The 22,333-nt window shown below is 37.3% G+C and overlaps 1 protein-coding gene across 1 annotated transcript in view; it reads right to left on the bottom strand.

The window, feature by feature from the left end:
- The window catches only part of LOC131168121 (uncharacterized), a 39,185-nt gene extending 17,867 nt beyond the window's left edge, over positions 1-21,318 (bottom strand). Inside the window, exon 1 of the mRNA XM_058127350.1 lies at positions 21,040-21,318. Coding sequence (XP_057983333.1) covers positions 21,040-21,132 — 93 coding nt within the window. The 5' untranslated portion in view covers positions 21,133-21,318. The remainder of the gene's footprint in view (positions 1-21,039) is intronic.
- Between the last annotated feature and the right edge of the window lie 1,015 nt (positions 21,319-22,333).

Genomic DNA, 22,333 nt, shown 5'->3' on the forward strand with positions numbered 1-22,333 from the left:
TCACCATCCATGGATCTGCACAAAAATAGGATGATGAATCCCACTATTCTGTCACCAACAGATCCAATAGCCAGCAATCCAGTCATTGACCTCTGCCAATCTGCAATTAGATCCAACCATGGAATCCCACATCTCTTGCCAGCAGCCACAAAGCCCCACTTTTTTGCGACCATCAATGGAGTCCACCGCCAGTTTATTAAAGCCTCAGTGCATCACAAGAGAAAGAGAGTCCTGCAGATTAATGAAGAAGCAAGGGAAGGGGAGGGAGAGATAATGAAGCAACACCCAGCAACTTTATGTCCACTTTTTCTTGTAACAATTTTTCATGGGTTTCACTTTCTTTTTTTTAAATGCAGGCATAAAAATGAAAAAGAAAAAAAAATGTTCAAAGAGTTCTTTCTTTGGGAGTAGGAAACCAAAAATGACAATGATACTGAATGCCAATGATACTGAATGCCCCCTAATTAGCATCTTGAGGTTTTGAATTTTTTTCCTTTTTTTAGTTACAATTTATATTTAATTAGACTATTCGATTGAATTTCCTGTAAATGATTTACATAAATTGCACCTTGATCCCACTTTTTATGGTAGTCTTTTTGACCATTCACGGTGGTGTTAGCACTAAGAGGACTATTCTTGATGATATCTACCTCATTATTTTGGCATGGAAGATTGGAGCATATTCCATATGAAAAAAATAAAAATAAAAGGCATGTAAATGATGGTGATGTAAATGACGGTGATATGGAGTTCGGATTCTAATACTTCTCAGACTACATTGAGGAGAAGTAGACCAACAAAACCAATAAAGGAGCCAAGAGTACCAAGGTTTGAGAAATTATACACACCATTTCCATGTCCCTTCCCCATGTTTAAATGGTTGGAGATATTTTATCTCATTTATTAATTACAAGATATATGTATCTTTATCTTAATTTTGACAAGCTAGAAGCAATAAATGCTTTTAAGGCTTGTAAGGAGGAGGTACAAAGACAGTGGGGAACAAAATTAATATCATAAAATTAAGAAAGGAAAGCAGATATTATTGAAGGTATATAAAAGCATGACAAAAGTTAGGCCCATTTGCGGAGTTCATTTGCTAATATCCTTGAAGAAGAGATATTACTACTTGGGATACAATGCCTAACTCACCTCATCAAAATGAAGTTGCACAAAGACAAAATCGTATTATTAGGGAAGTCATTAGCAGTATGATTACTAAGTCCAAATTTCCACTTGGTTTAAGGAATGAGGCCTAGAAAACCTCCGAGTGCATCTAAAATAAGGTTCATCCAAAGCAGTTACAAAAACACCATTTGGATCATGGAAAGGATGGAAACAAAGTTCAAAACATTTAAACATAGACAGTTGTCTCGTTGAGGGAAAGTTATATGATTCACAAATAAAGAATCGGATTTCTGGAAAGGATCTTTCATAGAATAAACAAATGGTTGCACAAGTTCCTCTCCTTCTCTGGCAGACTCCAGCTCATTATATCTGTTCTTTTTAATATGCAGACCTACTGGTTTTGGCCTTGATTCCTCCGAAATCAATTATAGAAGGCCATAAGAAGAATTTCAAGGCTTTGCTTTGGCAAGACAATCACCAGAATCCCTTAGGTGCAAGGTCAAATGGAAATTTCTTTGCAAGACTATTAAGAAAGGAGGTTTGTTATAACAATAATTGCATTAAAGACTAAAAGAAGGTACAAGAGATGGAGGATATTCCTTCACAAAAACAAATAACTACAAAAATGCCGCCTGCCTGCCTTCCAATTCCTCTTGAAGATCAGACAGTGATAATCCCCCCCCCCCCCCTCTTACGCACGCACACACAACCCAAAAGAATGAGCCCAGAAAGAAACAAGAAAAGTAACTCTCTCTCGAAGCAAAATCAAATAAGTCTTCTGATCCTTGAAAATCAAACATTTGGGCTGAGGGCCTTATAAGGTCCCCTTATCTGTAGCAACCCATTTGTATTAATCCTGTTAAGAGCTAGAGTCCAGATGAAAGCCTAAATGAAGTTTAAATTAGAAGCTAATTGTGAATTGGTCCAGAGCCTCCATCTTCCAGATGATCTGGAATCTTTTGAAGTCTAGAAACTTCTTCTAGGCCACTTGGATTCATTCTTAAAGGTTAAGGAACAGAAGTTTCTTGGATATTAACATTCCATATCATTGTGCTTCAGATTTGGAAGATAATACTTTAAAGAGAGTTCATCCTTCCCTTCCTCAAACATCATATTGGCAATGGCAACACAGCACATCTTTTACATGACAATTGACATCTGACAGTCCCATTCTAAAAAAATTATGGGAGTCTTCTCCCAGCTCCTTGACCGGTCCTCTGACATTAAATTTTCTTCTATCATTAACCCCCAGAGCTCCTTGGTCTGACCTTACCCAAAAGTCTGAGCTTTTATCTCCCACTTCCTGTAGAGATGCATCTGAACCCTTGGACCTATGACCTGATTCAGTGCTCTTTCTTCTTCTGGGTCGTTCTCTCAATCTTCACCTTGGGATTCTTTCAGATATAGATCTCTTGTTCCTTGGTAGACAATCCTCAAGTCTCAGAAGTGTATTCCCAGGCATTCCATTTCTTGGCTTGCTCTCCTCAACCAGCATAGCACTAGGGACAGGATGCTTAAATGGGGACTCTCACTGTCCTCTCCTCTCTGCACCTTTTATCAGTCTACTCCAGAATCGTGAGATCATCTTTCTTCAGTTGCGGCTTTACTTCTTTAATCTATGAGCAAAGCTTTGCAAATATCAACATCCCCAGACCCTATTCTTCCAAATTGGCTTATTGGTCTTTCTTCCCCCACTTCCAATCACTTCATGTTATGCAAAGTCATTTTGACAACCATAATATAACATATTTGGTGTGCATGCAACATGATAATTCATGAGAAAACTCCTATTAATATTAGTTCCATTGCAAGTTTGATTAATTTTGATGTTAGGGGCAACACTCTTCCATGTAAAGCGACCATGCCCTAATGTTTGTCTGTATCCTAGTATTTTTCCTGTTTGGTGTTTAATATATTCATTCCAAAAAATTTAAAAAAAAAAATGATGGGGATGTGGCTCATATTGAGTGGAACGGATGCACCGGGAAAGCATCGTGAAGCAAAGAACAAGGAAGCTGGTTGCAATAACCGACGATTTCCCTATAACCGTAGACGATTTCAGTTTAGTCTGCAAGTTTCAGCTCTCAGCATAAAACCGGTTTCTTTCGGCGCAGGTTATGGTTTTTTGAATTTGGTCATCAATAGATTGGGGGGATTTGAGGATTTTCTTCCGAGGATTGCTACAGGAATGATTTAGATAATTTCTAAGGTTCCTGTACGCTTAGGGTTCATATTTAATCTATATTTGTAACCCTTGTTGTAAGCTGGATATTGTGATAGTGAAAAATTCAGTCGCTGCTCCCATGGACGTAGGCAAATTGCCGAACCATATAAATCTTGTGTCTTTGATTATTGCTTTCGTTTATTCTCTTTGTGAGTGATTGCTTGTTTCTGTATATTCATCATTGAGTGCGTGCATTGCAAGTTTCAGATTCAATTGTGTGGTGCATTCGCATCAACAATTGGTATCAGAGCTATTGGTTGCAATGGGTGGGATATCTTCGATGAAGTTCGATGTTAACAAGTTCGATGGAACAGGAAATTTCGAAATTTGGTAGAGGGTTAAGGACTTACTGGTGCAACAAGGTATGGTGAAGACACTATACGGTAAGAAGCCAGAAGGCATGGACGACACGAGTTGGAAGGAGTTGAAAGCGAAAGCTGTGTTCACTATTAGACATTGTCTAGCCGAAGACATGATGTATCACGTCATGGATGAGGAATCACCAACGACGATTTGACTGAAACTGGAAAGTCGGTACATTTCCAATTCATTGACGAACAAGTTGTATCTTTATATTGGCTTGAAATGGTAGAGGGTTCAGACCTGACTTAGCACATCAACACATTCAATCAGATCATTAGTGATCTGAAGCGAGTTGATGTGAAGTTCAAGGAAGATGACAAAGTATTGACGCTGCTTAATTTCCTACCTATGCCTCCTACATACGAGAATCTGGTTACGACTCTGACATAGGAGAAGAAGCCCTGGAGTAGGAGGATATCGCGAGTGTATTATTGGGGTTCCATTAGAGGAAGAAGGCCAATGATGAGGGTTTACAAGGTGAAGGGCTCGTGGCGAATGGTAGTCAGGATCGCGAGAAGAGCAAGTCCCAGGGTGGGTCGAGTAACTATAGGGCTCGGTCCAGTTCCAGGAAGAGGAAGGACGTGCGGTGTTTTAAGTGTGGGAAAAAATGTCACATAAAACCCGATTGTCCGAAAAGGAAGAAGGGGAATGCTGAAAACAAAGAAAGGCCATCAAACACAGCGAATGTAGTAGAAGAAGATAACTTGGGGAGCGGTGATGGTGATATGCTCTCGGTTTCATCTAGGTCAGATGAGTTTGCAGATTCTTGGATCTTGGACTCGACGTGTTCTTATCATATAACGCCCAACAAAGACTGGTTCGCTACGTACCAACAAAGTCTGGTTCACTACGTACAATCTAGTGAGTTCTGATTCCGTTCTTATGGGAAACGATGTCACATGCAAAGTTGTCGGGATGGGGAATATCAAAATCAAAATGTATGATGGTGTGGTGAGGACGTTATGTGATGTTAAGCACATACCAGAGTTAAGGAAGAATCTGGTTAGACACCTTGGATTGTAACAGGTTTAGTTACTAATCTGAAGGTGGGATAATGAAGGTGAGCAAGGGCATCCTGACCGTGATGAAGGGGAAGAGAATACCGAGGAATATATACAAACTACTGGGTACTATGGTTGTAGGAGGAGCTACAGCCGCCGAGTTTGAGTCTAACAATACCGTTTTGTGGCATATGCGTTTCGGGCATATGAGTTAGCGTGGAATGAAAGAACTTCACAAAAGAAATCTTTTGAAGGGGCTCAAATCATGTAAGCTGGATTTCTGCAAGTACTATGTGCTTGGAAGGTAGAATAGGGTTCAATTCATGATAGCCATGCACAAGACAGAGGGAATACTGGACTACATTCATTCGGATGTTTAGGGGACAATGAGAGTGGCATCATGAGGGGGACATGTGTATTTCGTTAGTTTCATAAATGATTACTCACGAAAGGTCTAGGTGTACTTCATGCGACACAAGTCGAAGACGTTTGCCAAGTTTAAATTGTGAAAATCTGAAGTGGAAAACCAGACTGGGAGAAAAGTTAAGTTCCTCAAGACAGACAATGGAATTGAGTACACAAACTCGAGTTTTAGAGAATTTTGCAAGCAGTGTGGCATAAGGAGACATTTTATAGTATATCAAACACCACAATAAAATGGTGTGGCGGAAAAGATGAACCGAACCCTAGTTAAAAGGGCTCGGTGTCTTGGGTTACATGGTGGGCTCGCTATGAATTTTTAGGTCGAGGCGGTTAGTATGACTTATTTCTTAGTAAATAAATCACCAAGGGCATCACAAGATGGGAAATTCGCTGAGGAGGTGTGGGCAAGTAACGAGGTAGACTACTCCGGATTAAGAGTATTTGGGTGTCTAGCCTACGCACACATTCCTGGTGAGGAGAGATCAAAGCTTGAGGCGAAGCCAGAAAGAAATGAAAGGGTTCAAGTTGTGGGATCCAGTGGCAAACAAACTGGTGATCAATAGTGACGTGGTTTTCAATGAAAAAGCCATGTTGCGGCGTACTCGGAAGGAAATAGAGAAACAAGTGCCAGAAAATCGCAGCAGCATCGAGCATGCAATTCAGATGGAGTTGGAGACTAAGGGCAGAAATGCAGGGAGTTCTAACTCGAGAGATCAGCCGACGGTGCAGGTGGAGTCAAAAACTCAAGGTGGAGATGACGATATTCAAAACACAGGGAGCTCTAGCTCGGATGACCAGTAGCCGCGTCACAGTATAGTTGTAGACAAACCCAAACACATTGTCAAGCCACCACCCAAGTACGATTTTGACGATCTGGTGTCTTATGCGCTTATCACTGGCAGCGGAGATCCTACTACCATTCAAGAGATTGTGCACAGACAGGAGAAAGGTAGCTGGATGGGCGCTATGGTGGAGGAGATGGAGTCCTTGCATAAGAACCAAACGTGGGACTTGGTGGTGCATCCAGCTAAGAAGAGGTCGATTGGATGTAAGTCCGTGTACAGGAAGAAAGAAAGAGTTTCAGAAAAGGAAAGAGAGAAGTACAAGGCTCACTTGGTAGAAAAGGGATACTCGCAGAGGAAAGGAGTTGATTATGATGAAATCTTCTCCCCTGTGGTCAGACACACTTCCATCAGGGTAATGTTGGACTAGTGGCGCAATATGACATGCATCTGGAGCAGATGGACATAAAGATGGCGTTCCTCCACGGTGATTTGGAGGAGGTGATTTACATGACACAACCAGAAAGGTTTTGCCAACTTAGACGTGAGCACTTAGTATGTAAACTGAAGAAGTCACTTTACGGGTGAAGCAGTCTCCGAGGCAGTGATACAAAAGGTTTGATGCTTATATGATCCGTATTGGCTACAGGAGGTGTGAGTACGATTGCTACGTCTATGTGAGGAGTCTTGAGGACGGGTCTCTCATATTTCTATTGCTTTATGTTAAAGACATGTTTATTGCTGCTAAAGACATGACTGAGGTAAATCGGTTGAAGACTTTGTTGGGTAAAGAGTTCGACATGAAAAACTTGTGTGCAGCCAAAAGGATTCTTAGCATGGAGATTCGCAAGGACAAAGCTGCAAGGAGATTATGGTTATCTCAGGGCAGCTATGTGGAGAAGGTGCTAATGCTAAACCGGTGAGCACATTGTTGGCAAGTCATTTCAGGCTGTCTACCGCCCAGTGCCGTAAGACGGACAATGAGGTTCGTGACATGTCGAAGATCCCCTATGCTAGTGCAGTGGGGTGCCTGATGCATGTCATGGTATGTACGAGGCCAGACCTGGTATAGGCTGTCAGCGTAGTGAGCAAGTTCTTTTCAAATCCGGGTCGACAGCATTAGGATGCGATCAAGTGGATTCACACGTACTTGACAGGTACAACCGGATACTGCATCATGTTCAATAGACAACAAAGTGATTCATCAAAGGTAGGGTACGTGAATGCTACCTACGCAAGAGACTTGGATGACAGGAGGTCTACCACAAGGTATGTATTTACCTTTGTGAGAGGACCTATTTATTGGAAGTCTATGGTGTAGTCACTCGTTGCTTTATCTATTACTGAGTCGGAGTACATGGCAGTGGCCGAGACTGCCAAGGAAGCATTGTGGCTTAAAAGGTTGGTCAAGGAGCTGAGTGTCCAGCAAGGTGGAGTTCGGCTGCAGTGCGATAGTCAGAGTGTCATTTACTTGATGAAGAATTAGGTGTATCATGCGAGGACAAAGCACATTGATGTGCGATTTCACAAGGTCAGGGAACTAATTGCTTCAAGTGAACTTCTACTTGAGAAGGTTCACACGTCTAACAATGCAGCTGATATGTTGATAAAGTCTATCACAACGAACAAGTTCAAGCATTGCTTGGACTTGATCAGCGTCTCCAGGTGCTAGGCAGAAGATGGTCCCAATCTACTGTCCCAGGTGGAGGAGCGGGTTATGCTTTCGAATTTCTCCTAAGTGGTGAATATTCGCCAAGGTGAAAACTGTTGGGGAAGTGGCTCATATTGAGTGGAACGCATGCACCAGGAAAGCATCGTGCAGCGAAGCACAAGGAAGTTGGTTGCAGTAACCATCAACGGTTTCCCTATAACCGTCGAGGGTTTCAATTCAGTTTGCAAGTTTCAGCTCTTAGCATAAAACCGTTAATAGTTTCATTCGACGTAGGTTACGATTTTTTGAATTTGGTGATCAATAGATTGGGGGGATTGGAGGTATTTCTTACGAGAATTGCTACAGGAATGATTTAGATAAGTTCTAAGGTTCCTGTATGCTTAGGGTTTGTATTTAATCAATATTTGTAACCCTTGATGTAAGTTGGACATTGTGATATTGAACAATTCAGTCGCTGCTCCTGTGGACGTAGGCAAATTGCGGAACCACGTAAATCTTGTGTCTTTAATTATTGCTTTCGTTTATTCTCTTCGTGAGTGATTGCTTGTTTCCGTATATTCATCATTGAGTGTGTGCATTACAAGTTTCGAATTCAATTGTGTGGTTTCCGCTGTGCATTCGCATCAACAAAAAAATTCATTATTTTGTTGGTTATTTAGAAGTGTCCCAAGGATCAAGTTATATTGTCCCTCGCACACACCCTGAATTTAAAGCTATAAAAATATTAAATTATTATTTGCAATGATAATGTTATTTTTGCACCCAAAATGGCTTATAGGCTATGAAGCACAGGAAGCAGCATGAAATATGAACAAAACACAATAGGGATATAACAAGACAGCAACTTCAAGAAAAAACCAATATTCAACAAAGCAGACTGATGCAGCACAGTAGGAATTTGCAGGGAAAGTGAGAAATTAGGGAAAAGAATGAGAGGGAGAAGAAAGAGAGGAGAAGGAGATAAACGGGCAAACACAAATTTAACTTCTCCAATTCAAATTCAGTAACTGTCTTAACATGATGCCCACACACTGAATTGTAGGAATGACTAGAATAGAAGAAATAACAAATAAACCTTTAAAAAGACACATCAATTATCAAACCCAAACTGCTCATAAGCCTACTACACACTAAACCAAACACACACACACACAAAACTACTAGTTAACTAAACACGTTTGGGCTCAGGACCCAACAATCCTTTGATCCAATTCTTCTAGATCACCTCCAACAAGGTCTACCCATGGTCCACCTTCTTGTTCTAAATCATGGAGACACATCAACTAATTAAATTTTCAGCTACATTCTTTCATAATTTAATGTTAGATATTCACAAGTTGATCAAATGATGCTATGAGAAGATGGAAATTTCTATAGATATTGAGGCTTTTGGGAGCTCTACACACACATGTGCTCTACACACAAAGATGCACACACTAAGAGAAACAGATCCTTGCTGCTGGAGTTAGAGTTGGGAGCTCAAATCTGCTTTGCCTCAGGCTCCAAATTTTGGAGCCATACCAAAATGATCAAAAACAGAGGGTTAAGTTCACGAAACACCCCTCTTCCCTCCATCCTCCACTTCTTCCTAAGTACCATCTTGCTAAAATACATGTCCCTAAGTGTCTCAAGCATGCCCAAAAATGTCCAATCGTGTCCAACATGTATTAAAAAATAAGTACTGTGCTTTTTTTGTTAGTGTTGGATATGCGCCAACATGACCTAGCGGGGCTTAGCGCTTAGTTATCTTTGCATTTGTTATTGAAGTGTTGGATATGTGCCCCAGCATGTCAAAGAAGAGTCAATGTCCGTAACATACCAAACATCCACTCAAGGGGTTTTGAAGTGTCAATTCTTCTTAGCTGACAGGATGTCACTCATAAACAATAATACTGCAAATGATTCTCAATTCCATATTCATCTAAATAGCATGACTGTCATCATTTGTGGATCCTACTTTTCTATCTAGAAAAAAGTTTGGGTAGTTTTACTTAAATGGCTATATTATGTTGAAAATAAAGTGGTTGTGTCAAGACCTCTTTAACCAAATAAAATATATATAAAAATAAAATGTACAGACACTAACTAATACACTGGACAAAACACCCTTACTAGGACGCCACACGCCACACAGCCACTCATATTGCACTCATCACACACCTCGCTTCACTTTATATTACACAAACATCACATAATTTTCACACACACAATAGTAGAGGTTCTGCCCTTTTCATACATGCAGAATCCTTCCATACCAATCTAAATGGTTCTGTCTCGGATTAGGCTTCTAAATACAAATTCGTAACCAACCCAACAATACCACTATGGTGCTTATCAGCTTACTGTTTCATAAGAGGCTTGAGCTGCAACAAGATTTTTCTTGAGGAGCAGAAGCACTTTGTCTCGATCATGTAACTCCTTATCAATTTGATCAATTTTAGATGATCCAGCTAAATGCCTAGCAAGAACAGAAGGAGCTTGACCATAAGTGGTATTGTACCACCATTCAGCCCATGGGGGCCATCACACCCAATCCTTTGGTTTGTTTCTAAGCAACGAAGATAAGTCTCCAAGCACCTGTTAAATACTTCATTTTGCCCATCTAATTGTGGATGATATGCAGCAGTGTTTTAAAACTTGGACCGGACCGACCGGTTCAACCCAGTTTGACTGAAACTGGTCTCCAAGTCAGTCCGGTCAGATGCTAGAAACCAGATTTGAAGAGAACCTATGTTGACTTGACCGAACCGGTATGAACCGGAATGAATCGGTCTGAACCAAAGTCGTTGGCATTGGCAGGTCAACCTAGCTCTTCCAATAACACCTATATTTTCTTTTATTTTGTTTGACACTTCAATAATCTAATTAATAACTAGCTCTTGACGAGTAAATGGGTTAGCATTTTTTTAAAAAAATAAAATTACTTAAATACATTTTTCTTTGTCTTCTTCTTCTTCTTCTTCTTTTTTTTTTTTTTTTTTTTTTGACTAATATCGTAGTAGAGTATGTTTCAAGAATATTTTAAGAAAGCAAAAATGGTACAAATTTTATTTAAATTATTTCTAGTAATTTTTTTCTTGTAATTAACTCATAGAATATTAAGACCAACACTTTTGGAGCATTATCTCTTATGAATTTAATATTACCATTGTAAACTACTAAATATATATATTTATATACATGCAATATATAATTATCGGTTTGACCCACCGGTCTGATCAAGCCAGTGCCCTCACCAAGTCAATCAATGGTCTAGGTTCTAAAACCATGATATGCAGTGCTCATATTCAATTGTGTTCCTTACAAACGGAAAAGCTTCTTCCAAAAGTTGCTGGAAAAGACTTTGTACCGAGCACTAACAATAGGCTGAGGGATTCCATGCAACTTGACAATATTCTCAGCGACACTTATAACAGTATAAGGGCGAGTTATGACACAAAAATGAACATACTTTGTGAGACGGTCCACAACAACAAAAATAGTAGATTTAGCATGAAAAGATGGTAGTCCCTCAGTGAAATCCATGGAGATATCAGTCCAAGACTCCAAGCTTCTTTTGGAATAGGAAGAGGTTGTCGAACGCTTGGACTCGCCATGGTTTCTGCTTTATGTTGTTGACCATCATCACGTTCTACCACAAACTTTTTGATTTTACCCTTCACTCCTTTTGTAGTAAAATTCCCGAGAAATGTGCTTGCAAGTTCTAAGAAAACTAGAGTGACTTGTAGCTGGTGAAGCTTGTAATTCTTGCAGCATGGTTTGCTTTTGGGCTGAATTAGACACTAACAAAATCCTCCCCTTATACAATAAGTTTAAAGAGTCCCAAAAGTAAGGAGGGACTAAAGTTGACTCTTCTTGTAGCTTTCTGATCATACCTCTAGTCTCCGGATTTTGCCACCATTCCTTTCTGAATTGTTCGAAGGTAGCACATGCAGGTAGGTACAAAAATAGCTATAAGTTCAACTTGTTCAGGAAGTTGTTAAGAGTGCATCTGCCACCACATTCTCAGCTCCTTTCTTGTAAATAATCTCATAGTCATAGCCCTACAACTTAGTGACCCGCTTTTTTCGTTCCATGGAAAAGATTCTTTGCTCCAAAATATACTTCAAGCTCTTGTGATCAATTCTAATTCGGAAATGTCAGGCCAATTAAAGATAGTCTCCACTTTGTAACTACTTGCACAATGATTAGCATCTCTTTGTTATAAACACACATCCGGATGTGAGATAGAGAAAAAGCCTCACTGATAAAAGCAATAGGGCATCTATCTTGCATTAAAACTATGCCAACTCTCGATGCATCACACTCAATGATGAACAGCTTGTTGAAATCTGGCAAGGCAAGAACTAGTGTCGTGGACATTGCCTGCTTAAGCTTGACAAAAGCTTGTTTAGCTTCCTCACTCCATTTGAATGCATCCTTTTCAATAAAGTGGTTAGTGGAGGGTTAACTTTTCCATAATCCTTGAAAAAATTGCAGTAGTAACCGATCAACCCCAAAAATCCTTGCAACATTTTGATTGTTTGTAGAATAGGGCAGTTTGCTGTCGCTTGAATTTTAGAAGGGTCCACTGAAACACCTTTTTGGGAAGCATATGAGGTCAAGCAAAGCTGCATTTAGATTTCTTTACAAACAAATGATACTCACGAGGAGTGGTGAGTATAGTTCACAAATGACATAAATGATCTTCAAGAAATGAGCTGTATATCAAGATATCATCAAAAAATATAAAAACAAACTTAGGTAGGTAAGGTCAGGAAATGTCATTCATGAGACTTTGGAAGGTCGAAGGCGCATTGGTTAACCCAAAAGGCATGAACAAGGACTCGTAATGGTCATTGTGAGTTCTAAATGCAGTCATCTAAATGTCATCCCCATGTACCTAAATCTAGTGATAGACTGATCTCAAGTTGAGTTTGGTGAGCTGTTGAGCACCTCCCAACTCATCTACCAATTCATCCACAATGGGGATAGGATATCTATCCTTCACAATGTTCTAGTTCAGTACTCAATAATCAACAGCCAACACATCCACCAAGAGCCATCCTTCTTCTTCACCAATACAACAGGAGAAGAATATGAACTAACACTTGGTTGAATTATGTCAACATCTAACATTTCTTTCACTATCGATTCTATTTCTACTTCCTGAAAATAAGGATAGCGATAAGGACAGATGTTAGCAAGGACACTACCTTGCAATGAAGGAATGAAATGATCATGTGTTCAATGAGGTGGTAATCTCTGTGGCACTGCAAATAGGTTATAAAATTCTGAAATAAGAGATTCTAACCCTTAATACTAACTAGATTGATGTTGTAACTCCTCTAGTGCTTGAAATTGTGCCAAGCAGTCATGTTGCTCCTTAAGGAGTTTTTCCATGCAATGGCTTGAAACTATAGTGACATTACCACAACATTGCTTTTAAGAGTCACTCTTTCGCAATTCACAACAAACTTCATAACCAGTTTAGAAAAATTCCAAGCTATATCACCTAAAGTCCTTAACCATTCAATACACAAAACTACTTCATAATCTTCTAGTAGCAGCAGAAAGAAGTCAGCGTACAACCCATGATTTTGCATAGTGAGTTTAACCTTCAGACACTTGCTCTAACATGTCAAGGTCCTTCCATCTGCAACGTTCACATCAAACTTTATACATTGCTCCATAGGATAGGCTAGTCATTTAGTAATTTTAGTGTCCATGACATTATTAGTGATATCCGTTTCAATTAAGAATTTAAGATAGTAATAAGTTGGCGTTTAAGGAAGCTACTGATTTTCATGGTTTGAGGATTACCATACCCAACTAAAGCATGAACTGAAGAAGTGATAGATTCATCATTATCATTAGATTCCACACCTTCCTGATTTGAATAGGGGGAGTCATCCTCAACCTCTTCTGGCTCCTCCACTAGTTCAATCATCAAATGTCATCCCTTTTTGCAACAATGTCCTCTATGCCACTTCTCGTCACAATGCCAACACAAACCCTTTGTTGTTTGCTCTTTAAGTTCCTCTTGAGTTAATCGTTTGGCAAGACGATTGCAAGGAGCAAGTGGTGTGATAGTGCTGCAAACATTCTGCTTGCTAATAGTCTTATTGGAGTGACGTCATTCTCCTCCCAACTTATCTTCTTCTAACTGTGCAAAGGAAATTGCAGCAATCATAGTTTGTGCATGATGCACTTTGACCTCATGCTAAATGTCAGGTAGGAGACCTTCAATAGAAGTACCCACAAGTTGGTTTTCATTCCAACATTTAGTCTTGTTTGATAGCCACTAAAATTGTGTTTGATAGTTTGACATATTTGGCCAGCTCTCCATCAATATTCTCATATCCAATGGACCCAAATTGAACAAGCAATCCAAAAACAAATTCTGCCCGTGAAGGCATTCCATAATGAGCTTCAAACCAATCATGTCATTGAATAGCATCGCTAATAGCCATAATATCAACTTTAGATGTTTCTAGAGTGCGATGAAAGTGAAACTATTTTTCAGCCCTAGAAACCCAACCGATAGGGTCATTACTGTCCCATCAAGGAAAAGCCACCTTCATACGAGGACTATGATCAAGCTCTCCATGGTAACCTCCTTCACATAGTTGCTCCCTATGATTAGTTGACATAGAGGCATCATCTTCTCTCTCTTTATGGGAAGATAGAATGAGTAGTTTAGAGAGCAATGCCTAGATATCTTCAAATTGAGGCTTAAACATATGGCTAAGTTCTACCTTTAGCCTAGCTTCCATCTAGAACTCTGTTAAATTTTTAAAGGTCATTGCACGAGTGAAGATCAAGAATTCCAAGATCTTGCTTTTGTGAGCGAGTTAACGACATCCATAAGACTGTCGACTTTGATACCAAATGATAAGATCTTAGGGCTTTATAGTAGAAAAAATGGGGAAATTGAAAGAAAGGAAAATAGAAAGAGAAAATAGGGTTGATCACTTCGACGAAATGTGCCTCTAAATTAACCAAAGGCTATGAACTATGCTATTGCTTGAATGAAAAAACCTCTTAGGATACATATATTTATATATATATATATATATATATATATATATATATAAGGCAGGGAACCCTACTCCTATTAAGAATGTAAAATATCCAAATCCACATCCTTAATGGACTCAATCCTAACTAATTTGGGAATCATAACACATTAAATAAAAATCCCAACATTAAATAGAATCCTAATGTTAAATAGAATCCCAATTGATTAGGGAATCATATCACATTAATTAGAAATCCCAATTGATTTGGGAATCCTAAAAACTACCTATGATGTAGAGCATGAATATTAGAAATTCTGAACTAACATAGTAGGCATCCCCATATTGCTTACCTCATGTTGGGCGTGATGAAGGTAGGGGCCCATTTAGTTGTTCAAATCAGTTTCAATTTTCCATTTTTAATTTTCCAAAAAGAATTATAAAAATTTCAGCATATTTTTCAGTTTGTCAAGATCCCTTTTAAAAATTAGAAAATGAAGAGTTTGTTTAGTTGTGCAAAATAGTTCTAGTGCTTTATTTCTAGATTTCAAAATAATTATCAAAAAGACAACATTTTTTCAATTCTCCAACAATTAGATAAGGGTATTGTATGGGAGCATCGATTTTGGAGCTTTGATTTGGATTTGTGTGAACTTATAAGAAACTCAATACAATTTTATGCTATATTTTTTTCTAAATCTACACAAATCCAAATCCAAGATCCAAATTCCATGCTTTCAAATGGTAAGAAATCAGAAATCTATAGAACAATAAAAAGATGTTTTCCATCTTTCCTATATAAATTTAGAACACTGGAAAATAAAGTGGCATTTTTGTCACTATTTGAAAATTCAAAAATGGAAAATAAAACTATTTCCACAAAAGAATAGTGCCAAAACTTTTTATTTTTTTTTCTTTGTTCTATACAAATTTTGTGAAACTAAAAGATTAGCCAACTCTTTAGTAACTTTTTGGAAAACTAAAATGAAAAATGAAACAATTTTCTAAATAGACCCTGGACTACTCTAATCCTAGCTTACTCAAAAAATAACCCAAGTCCAATAAAACTTGAGTAACCCCAAGGCCAGGCCCATTCCAACCTATGGTTTCTCCTCCAACCTTACAATCTTCATCACCCTCTAAAAAAACCTAGCTTTCCACCCACTACACCATCCCAACTATCTCCACACCGAAAACCCTGTAGCTTTGGTGATTCCAAAGAATTTCCCATTTTCCCTAATATTCTTTGGATTCTTCAACCCTACAAGGCCCTAAAAGCCTTCATGAAAATTATTCAATTATCTCCTATCACAACCCTGGGTAAAAAAATGAATACTCCACCATTCAACCTCATTTCCACTTCAAGAATATGCAAATTTGTGTGAATTTGATTGCCATCATGTATTCAAAATGCTCAAATTTTCATGCAAACAAAATTACGTATCATGGCAAAAAAGGATTCATGTAGCTGACCCTACCTAGTGGAACTTAAGGCTTGGTTTGTTGTTGTAAACAAAATTATATATCAAACCCAAACCAAAGTCAAGGCACAGGGAAATCCCAGACAAAAATGCCCCCACCCAATGAATCCTTATCACATTCTTCTCAATCAAGCCTACAAATCCTCTAAGAACAAAGATTAAATAACACCAACCATTCAACCTCAAAATCTGCCAACTTGTATCAAATGGCTAATCCTATATTTGTCTATCTAACCTACTTTTGGTGCAGCAAAAACATAGAGAAGAAGAAAAGAAAATCACGTTCATACAAAGAGGTCCCCATATACTTCAAGAAGAAAAAAATACGAGACATAACCAAATATACACGTTTGCTATTTTGATTAGAAAGGTTCATTCTTGCATTCGTGTTGCTTAATTTAGGAGACTTATGGTACAATTTTGATCAAAGTTTTTGACTGATCTTCAAGCCCAAAATCCCAAGTGACTATTAATGCTTCATTACTAAATGTTGTACTTTTGCATATTGTTGCGATGAGGCAACTCATTGGCTGCTCATGATGCTTAGTAGTCAACTCATGCTCAAGCATATGAACAACTTACCCAAATTCTTCATGTTGATTATCCACATCTCCCTCACATTATACCATAGTTTTTGGACCATTCGGTCAAACTGGAACCGGTCACCTGTCCGGTCTAAGTGACGTCACTGAATCAAAAATGGAATGAATCAAAGTCAACTCGGCCAGATGCAGTCAACTAAGCCCAACCCAATCAAAGCCAATGACCCAGGCAGGTTGACCCAGTTCCCTTTAATAGAAAAAATTAGACGTCACATCTTGCAAAGGCTGAGTTTTGAACCGAGGAACTCTCGAAAGAAGCGGATACACATCGCATGAGCCAATAATTTTCTTGTGATTTGTTTCTAAAAAATAAATAAATAAATATATATATATATATATATATATATATAGAGAGAGAGAGAGAGAGAGAGAGATTTCAAGAATATTTTACTTGAATTATTGGTAGAAATATATATTATAATTAAGTAATGGGTGATTATGAATATACGACAACATATTTGTAATATTGTCCTTATTGATTTTAATATTGTCATTGTAATGTTCAACAATTGATTTGACCATTCTAATGGACCCGGTGGCTTCACCGAGTTAAAATCAGAATGGTCTTAAAACCATGCATCATACGTATTATATTCGTCATAAGATTTGATGTATTTGTTTATTTACTACAAGTGGTAGTTTTGGATCAAGTTCTTGTGGACTAAAAATTCAATTGGTTGCTTAACTATTTCTTTTGGATCTAATGACCAGTTGTCTAGTTGATAGAATGTATTGGATAACGATTCATGCACTGAGAGCACGTCTACTATTATTAAATAATGAATCACTTGGTGAGAGTGGGCATAGGTCATGGCATCACGCGAACCAAACCAATATACATTTTAGTATCTTGCTTTTAATTGGTTAGTGATTGTTTACTTGCTTCTACAAGTTATTTCTGAATTAATATTTGCACAAATATTTAACCACACCCAAATCACACCCCCCACTACAAGGGCCATATCTAGGCAACCAAAGCAAAGTCAGATACTAGGAAATCCACTGTACCAAACAAAATGCCCTCACATAACAACTCCCCACATTTTTATGGATCAAAACCATGAATCACCTATCCTTGCTTTTCATAGCATCAAAGAAAAGGTTTTCCACTAAAAGGGCAAAACACACTTACACCCCCTAAACTATACCATGAACTACAAATGCCATCTTGAAAGTGACACCTACACTCCCTAAACTATCTTCATGGTTGTAAAAAACTCATTTTGTAAAAAAAAAAAAAAAATAGTTAAACTTAACGGATATTGTAATGCATATGGCATATGAATTGCTAATAATATTTTAAACTTAAGGAATATTATTATTAATAAATTCTACAGAATAAGTGCGGCAAAATGCCCACAAGGGGAAAAAAAGACAAGAAGTTATTTTGGGGCATTGACGACCAAAAAAAATAGAAAAATAAATTGAGCTATAATAATAAAAAAAGGATAAAAATTTCAAGAATTAATAAGTTAATTCTATAAAATTAAAATGCACTATACCTGCAATACATGGACAGCACAGTATACATTAAGAAAATAGCATATATTATATATTATAATTTTTACTTATTCACATAACATATATCTTATGAATTACATTGTAATATCCAAAAAAAAATACTTAATTTAAGAAATAATTTAACTTAGTAAATTAAATAATTTTTTATTTATTCATAGTATTTAAAGCATTTTATTTATAGCGAATGTAAACGATATTTCAAACTTCACAACAATGTTGGAAGTCATGTTGTTGCTTAATTGTTACCATCTAGAAGTTGCAAAAAAGTTAGATGGAGAGAAATTAAAACACAACAACAAACCAAGCCTTAAGTGCCACTAGGTGGGGTCAGCTAAATGAATCCTTTCTGCCAATTTATGCGACCATGCACAATTTCCTCCGACAAAATCTAGGATATTAAATCCTTACTCACTATCTCATTCCAAATTATTTTAGATCTACCCATACCCCTTCTATTGCCCCTCACAGTAACTAACACACACTTTCTCACTAGCGCACTATGTGGCCATGTTCCAAGTGCTTAAACAATTTAAGTTGTCTTTCCCTTATCTTATCTTCTATAGGAGCTATGTCTAACTTGTCGTGAATACATTCATTTCTTAATTTATATTTTAATATTATACCGCTCATCCACCTTAGCCTTCTCATCTCATCAATTTTTACTTTTTGGATATGTTGTTTTTTAGTCATCTAACATTCTGATCCATACAGCATAGTTGGTCTTACAACCATCCTATAAAACTTTCCTTTTAATTTTAAGGGTATTCTACGATCACAAAGCACACTCAAAACACTTCTCCACTTTACCCAACCTGCTTTAACTCTGTGCATTAAATCTTCTTCAATTTCTCCTTTGACTTGCATAATAGATCCAAGGTATCAAAATCTACTAGCACTATTGATTTCTTCATCGTCAAGTTTAATTTTGTCTCCACTATTCCTCCTACTGTGACTGAAATTACATTTCATATATTCTGTCTTATTTCTATTTATCCTAAAGTCTCTAAATTTTAAAGCTTCTCTCCATAATTCTAACTTAGATTCTACTACATCCCTAGTTCCATCAATCAAGACAATATCATTTGCAAACAACATACGCCATGGAACCTCATTTTAAATACTCCTAGTTAGGTCATCCATCACTAAAGCAAAAAGATAAGGGCTCAAGGCAAAACCTTGATGTACACCTATTGTGATAGGAAATTCTCTAGTCTCTCCACCTATAATCCTAACACTAGTCATTACTCCCTCATATATATCCTTAATGACATCCGTATGCCTACTACATACACCATTTTTTTCTAAAACCACCCAAAGAACTTCCCTAGGTACCCTATCATAAGTTTTCTCTAAGTCAATAAATACCATATGCAAGTCCCTCTTCTTTTCCCTAAACTCTTCCATTAATCTACTTAAAATATATATAGCTTTTGTAGTAGATCTCCCAAGCATAAAACTAAATTGATTTTTTGAGATATTCGTTTCTAACCTTAATCTTTATTCAACAAACCTTTCTCACAGTTTCATTGTATGACTCATAGGTTAAATTACATGATAATTATTACAATTTTGAATATCTCCTTTATTTTTTGTATATAGGTATTAAAGTGTTTTTCTTTCATTCGTCTAGCATTTTCTTAGTTCTTATAATTTGGCAAAATAACTTAGTTACCATATAATTCCGTTATCACCTAGGCATTTCCAAACTTCAATTGGGATGTTATCTAGTCCTATAGCTCTTCCATTTTTCATCATTTTTAGCGTAAATATAACTTCGTTAGCTTGAATCTTGTGAATAATTCTCATATTTTTAGCCTTTTCCTCATTTTCCAATTTTAAGTTTAAGCCTTCCACTTAATTTTCATTAAATAGCTTACTAAAGTAACTTTGATAGTCTAAAAGTAATTTTATAAATTTTATTATTTTATAAAAGTATTTTTATTATTTTAGTTAACAGGTGTTAGCTCCATTACCTTTGATAGTCTAGTAGTGTAAATGTCGCTTTTAAAAGTTTAAGGGGGCATTTATAATGGATGATATAGCTTAGCGGGTGTTAGTACATTTTCCCCTTACTAAAATAAATATTGTGTTCATAAAAAAAATTACAGATAAAATAAAGACTATGGAAATTACCCTAGTGGGAGGAGGGGCTAGTAGAGTTAGACAATGGAATAGCTACTAAGGCATGCAACAAGCCGAGCTGAGATGAGGTTCAAGTTCAGGCTCGACTCCACAGATCAATTGCTTAGCTTAGGCTTGGCTCAGGATTGGAAATTTGGAACATGCATAGAATCATGGTTTGAGGCAGCTACTCTGATGGAGAATAGTTACTACAACTACTTAAGATGGGTCTATCTCTTACAAAGACCTGCTGTTCCCTATCAAACTTTAGACAAAAGGGATTAAACGTACAAAGACTTGAAAAACCCACTTCCTTGAATCTCATAATTCTTCTTTTTGGGCTTGAACAATCATGGTTGGAGGTAAATGATCTTCCATCCTTTGAATCCGCTAGTATCCCCCCATTAATGAGTTTAAAACAAAAAGTTGCGTCATTAAATCACTGAAACCCTAACGTTTTGAATTCAGCGGGTCAACTTAGGTGACCAAGCTAAAATTTCGAAACTTAAATTTGTAGGAAAATATCTTCAAGTACCACACTGAATATCAACACTAAATGTCATCTAGGAAAAAGTCTCAGCGAAAATGAGGAAATAAAAAACAACAAAATAAACTCAACAAAACCCAGATGCAAAATAAAAGGGGAGGGAGGGGGGACAGAAAACTAAGAGAGAAAATCCAAACCCACAAAAGCAGAAGGGGAATGAAATGTATGGAACTCACGTTGTAGCAGAAGCTTGATCGATCCATATGAGGGCCATTAGAAGGAAGATGACGAGAATTCAGTGAGAATGCCGATATACTCAAAACCGACATGACTAAGGACCTAAGGTGGGCTCTTGCAAACCATCAACTGCTGAGTTTGAGAGAGAGAGAGAGAGAGAGAGAGAGAGACTGACGAAGAAGTCTATGTAGTTTAGCGGCTTAACCTGTCAAAGATTTTATTTTGGCTTGTTCGAGGCTCCAACGGGTCCAAAGAAAACTCTGTATTTTCACTGACCTGAGGACAACTCGCTCAAAATAAGTTAAATGTGGCTACAAATAAAAATATTAAATGTTACAAATAAAAATATTAAATGTCTGTGACAAATATTTTTATTTTTTATATTAATTTTAAATAAAATTACAAAAAAAATTAGTTAATGTTTTTATGTTTACAGTATGAAATAAATGAGTAATTATAAATAGTTTTGACAGCTTGTGAAAATAATTTTATTATTTATTATTACTTTTTCAAATAACCATAAAAATGTCATCTTATTTTCTAATTTTTTGGAAAACATAAATTTAGATTTGTGTAAATACAGGTTCTTGAATGTGGATGGGGTAGTGTTGCATACAAGCAATGGAATGTAATAAAGGCCAAGAGAGGAGAATTGGGCAATCCTTACAAGGTCAAGTGTCAAGTGGCGAAAAGATAGCATAAAGATGTTGATTTTAGAGAGAGAAACTCTAGTTTAGAGAGAGAAAGTCTCTAGAGTGAGAATGAGGGCCAAAAGATCTTTAAATCATGCAAAAAGGGTGGTATTTATCATACTAATTAAAGGTGCGACTATTATTTAGTAAGGGAGGATCATGGTTGTGTGTGGGGCTTCTATCAATTGAAAATAAAATAATTTGAGTCATTCAATGATAAAACGACATATGACTAGAAAGAAAATAAAGAAATGTTACGTGGCATGAGTAACACTTAGAGCTAGTTAAGAAAAGGTTAAGGGAAGTAGGTCACCCTTAATGAACTCCTATTCAAGCACACCAAGTCAAATCTATAATAACCCGAATTCAGAAAAATAAAAGAAAATAAATAAGAGGAAAAAGGAGAAAATAAAAGAAAGGGAAAAGAAATTTAAAAGGGTATCAAGCAGGGACTCGTCAATGAATGTGATCTTCTCGTCGACGAACTATCTTATTGGTTTCGTCAACGAGTATATGTGCCTCGTCGACGAAGATTTACTGAGAGAGGTTTTGGGTATTTCTGAAATTTGTCGACGAACTCACGGTTTCATCAACGAACGTT

The sequence above is a fragment of the Malania oleifera genome, chromosome 11 (assembly GCF_029873635.1).
Source record: "Malania oleifera isolate guangnan ecotype guangnan chromosome 11, ASM2987363v1, whole genome shotgun sequence".
NCBI classification, from domain to species: Eukaryota; Viridiplantae; Streptophyta; class Magnoliopsida; order Santalales; family Ximeniaceae; genus Malania; species Malania oleifera.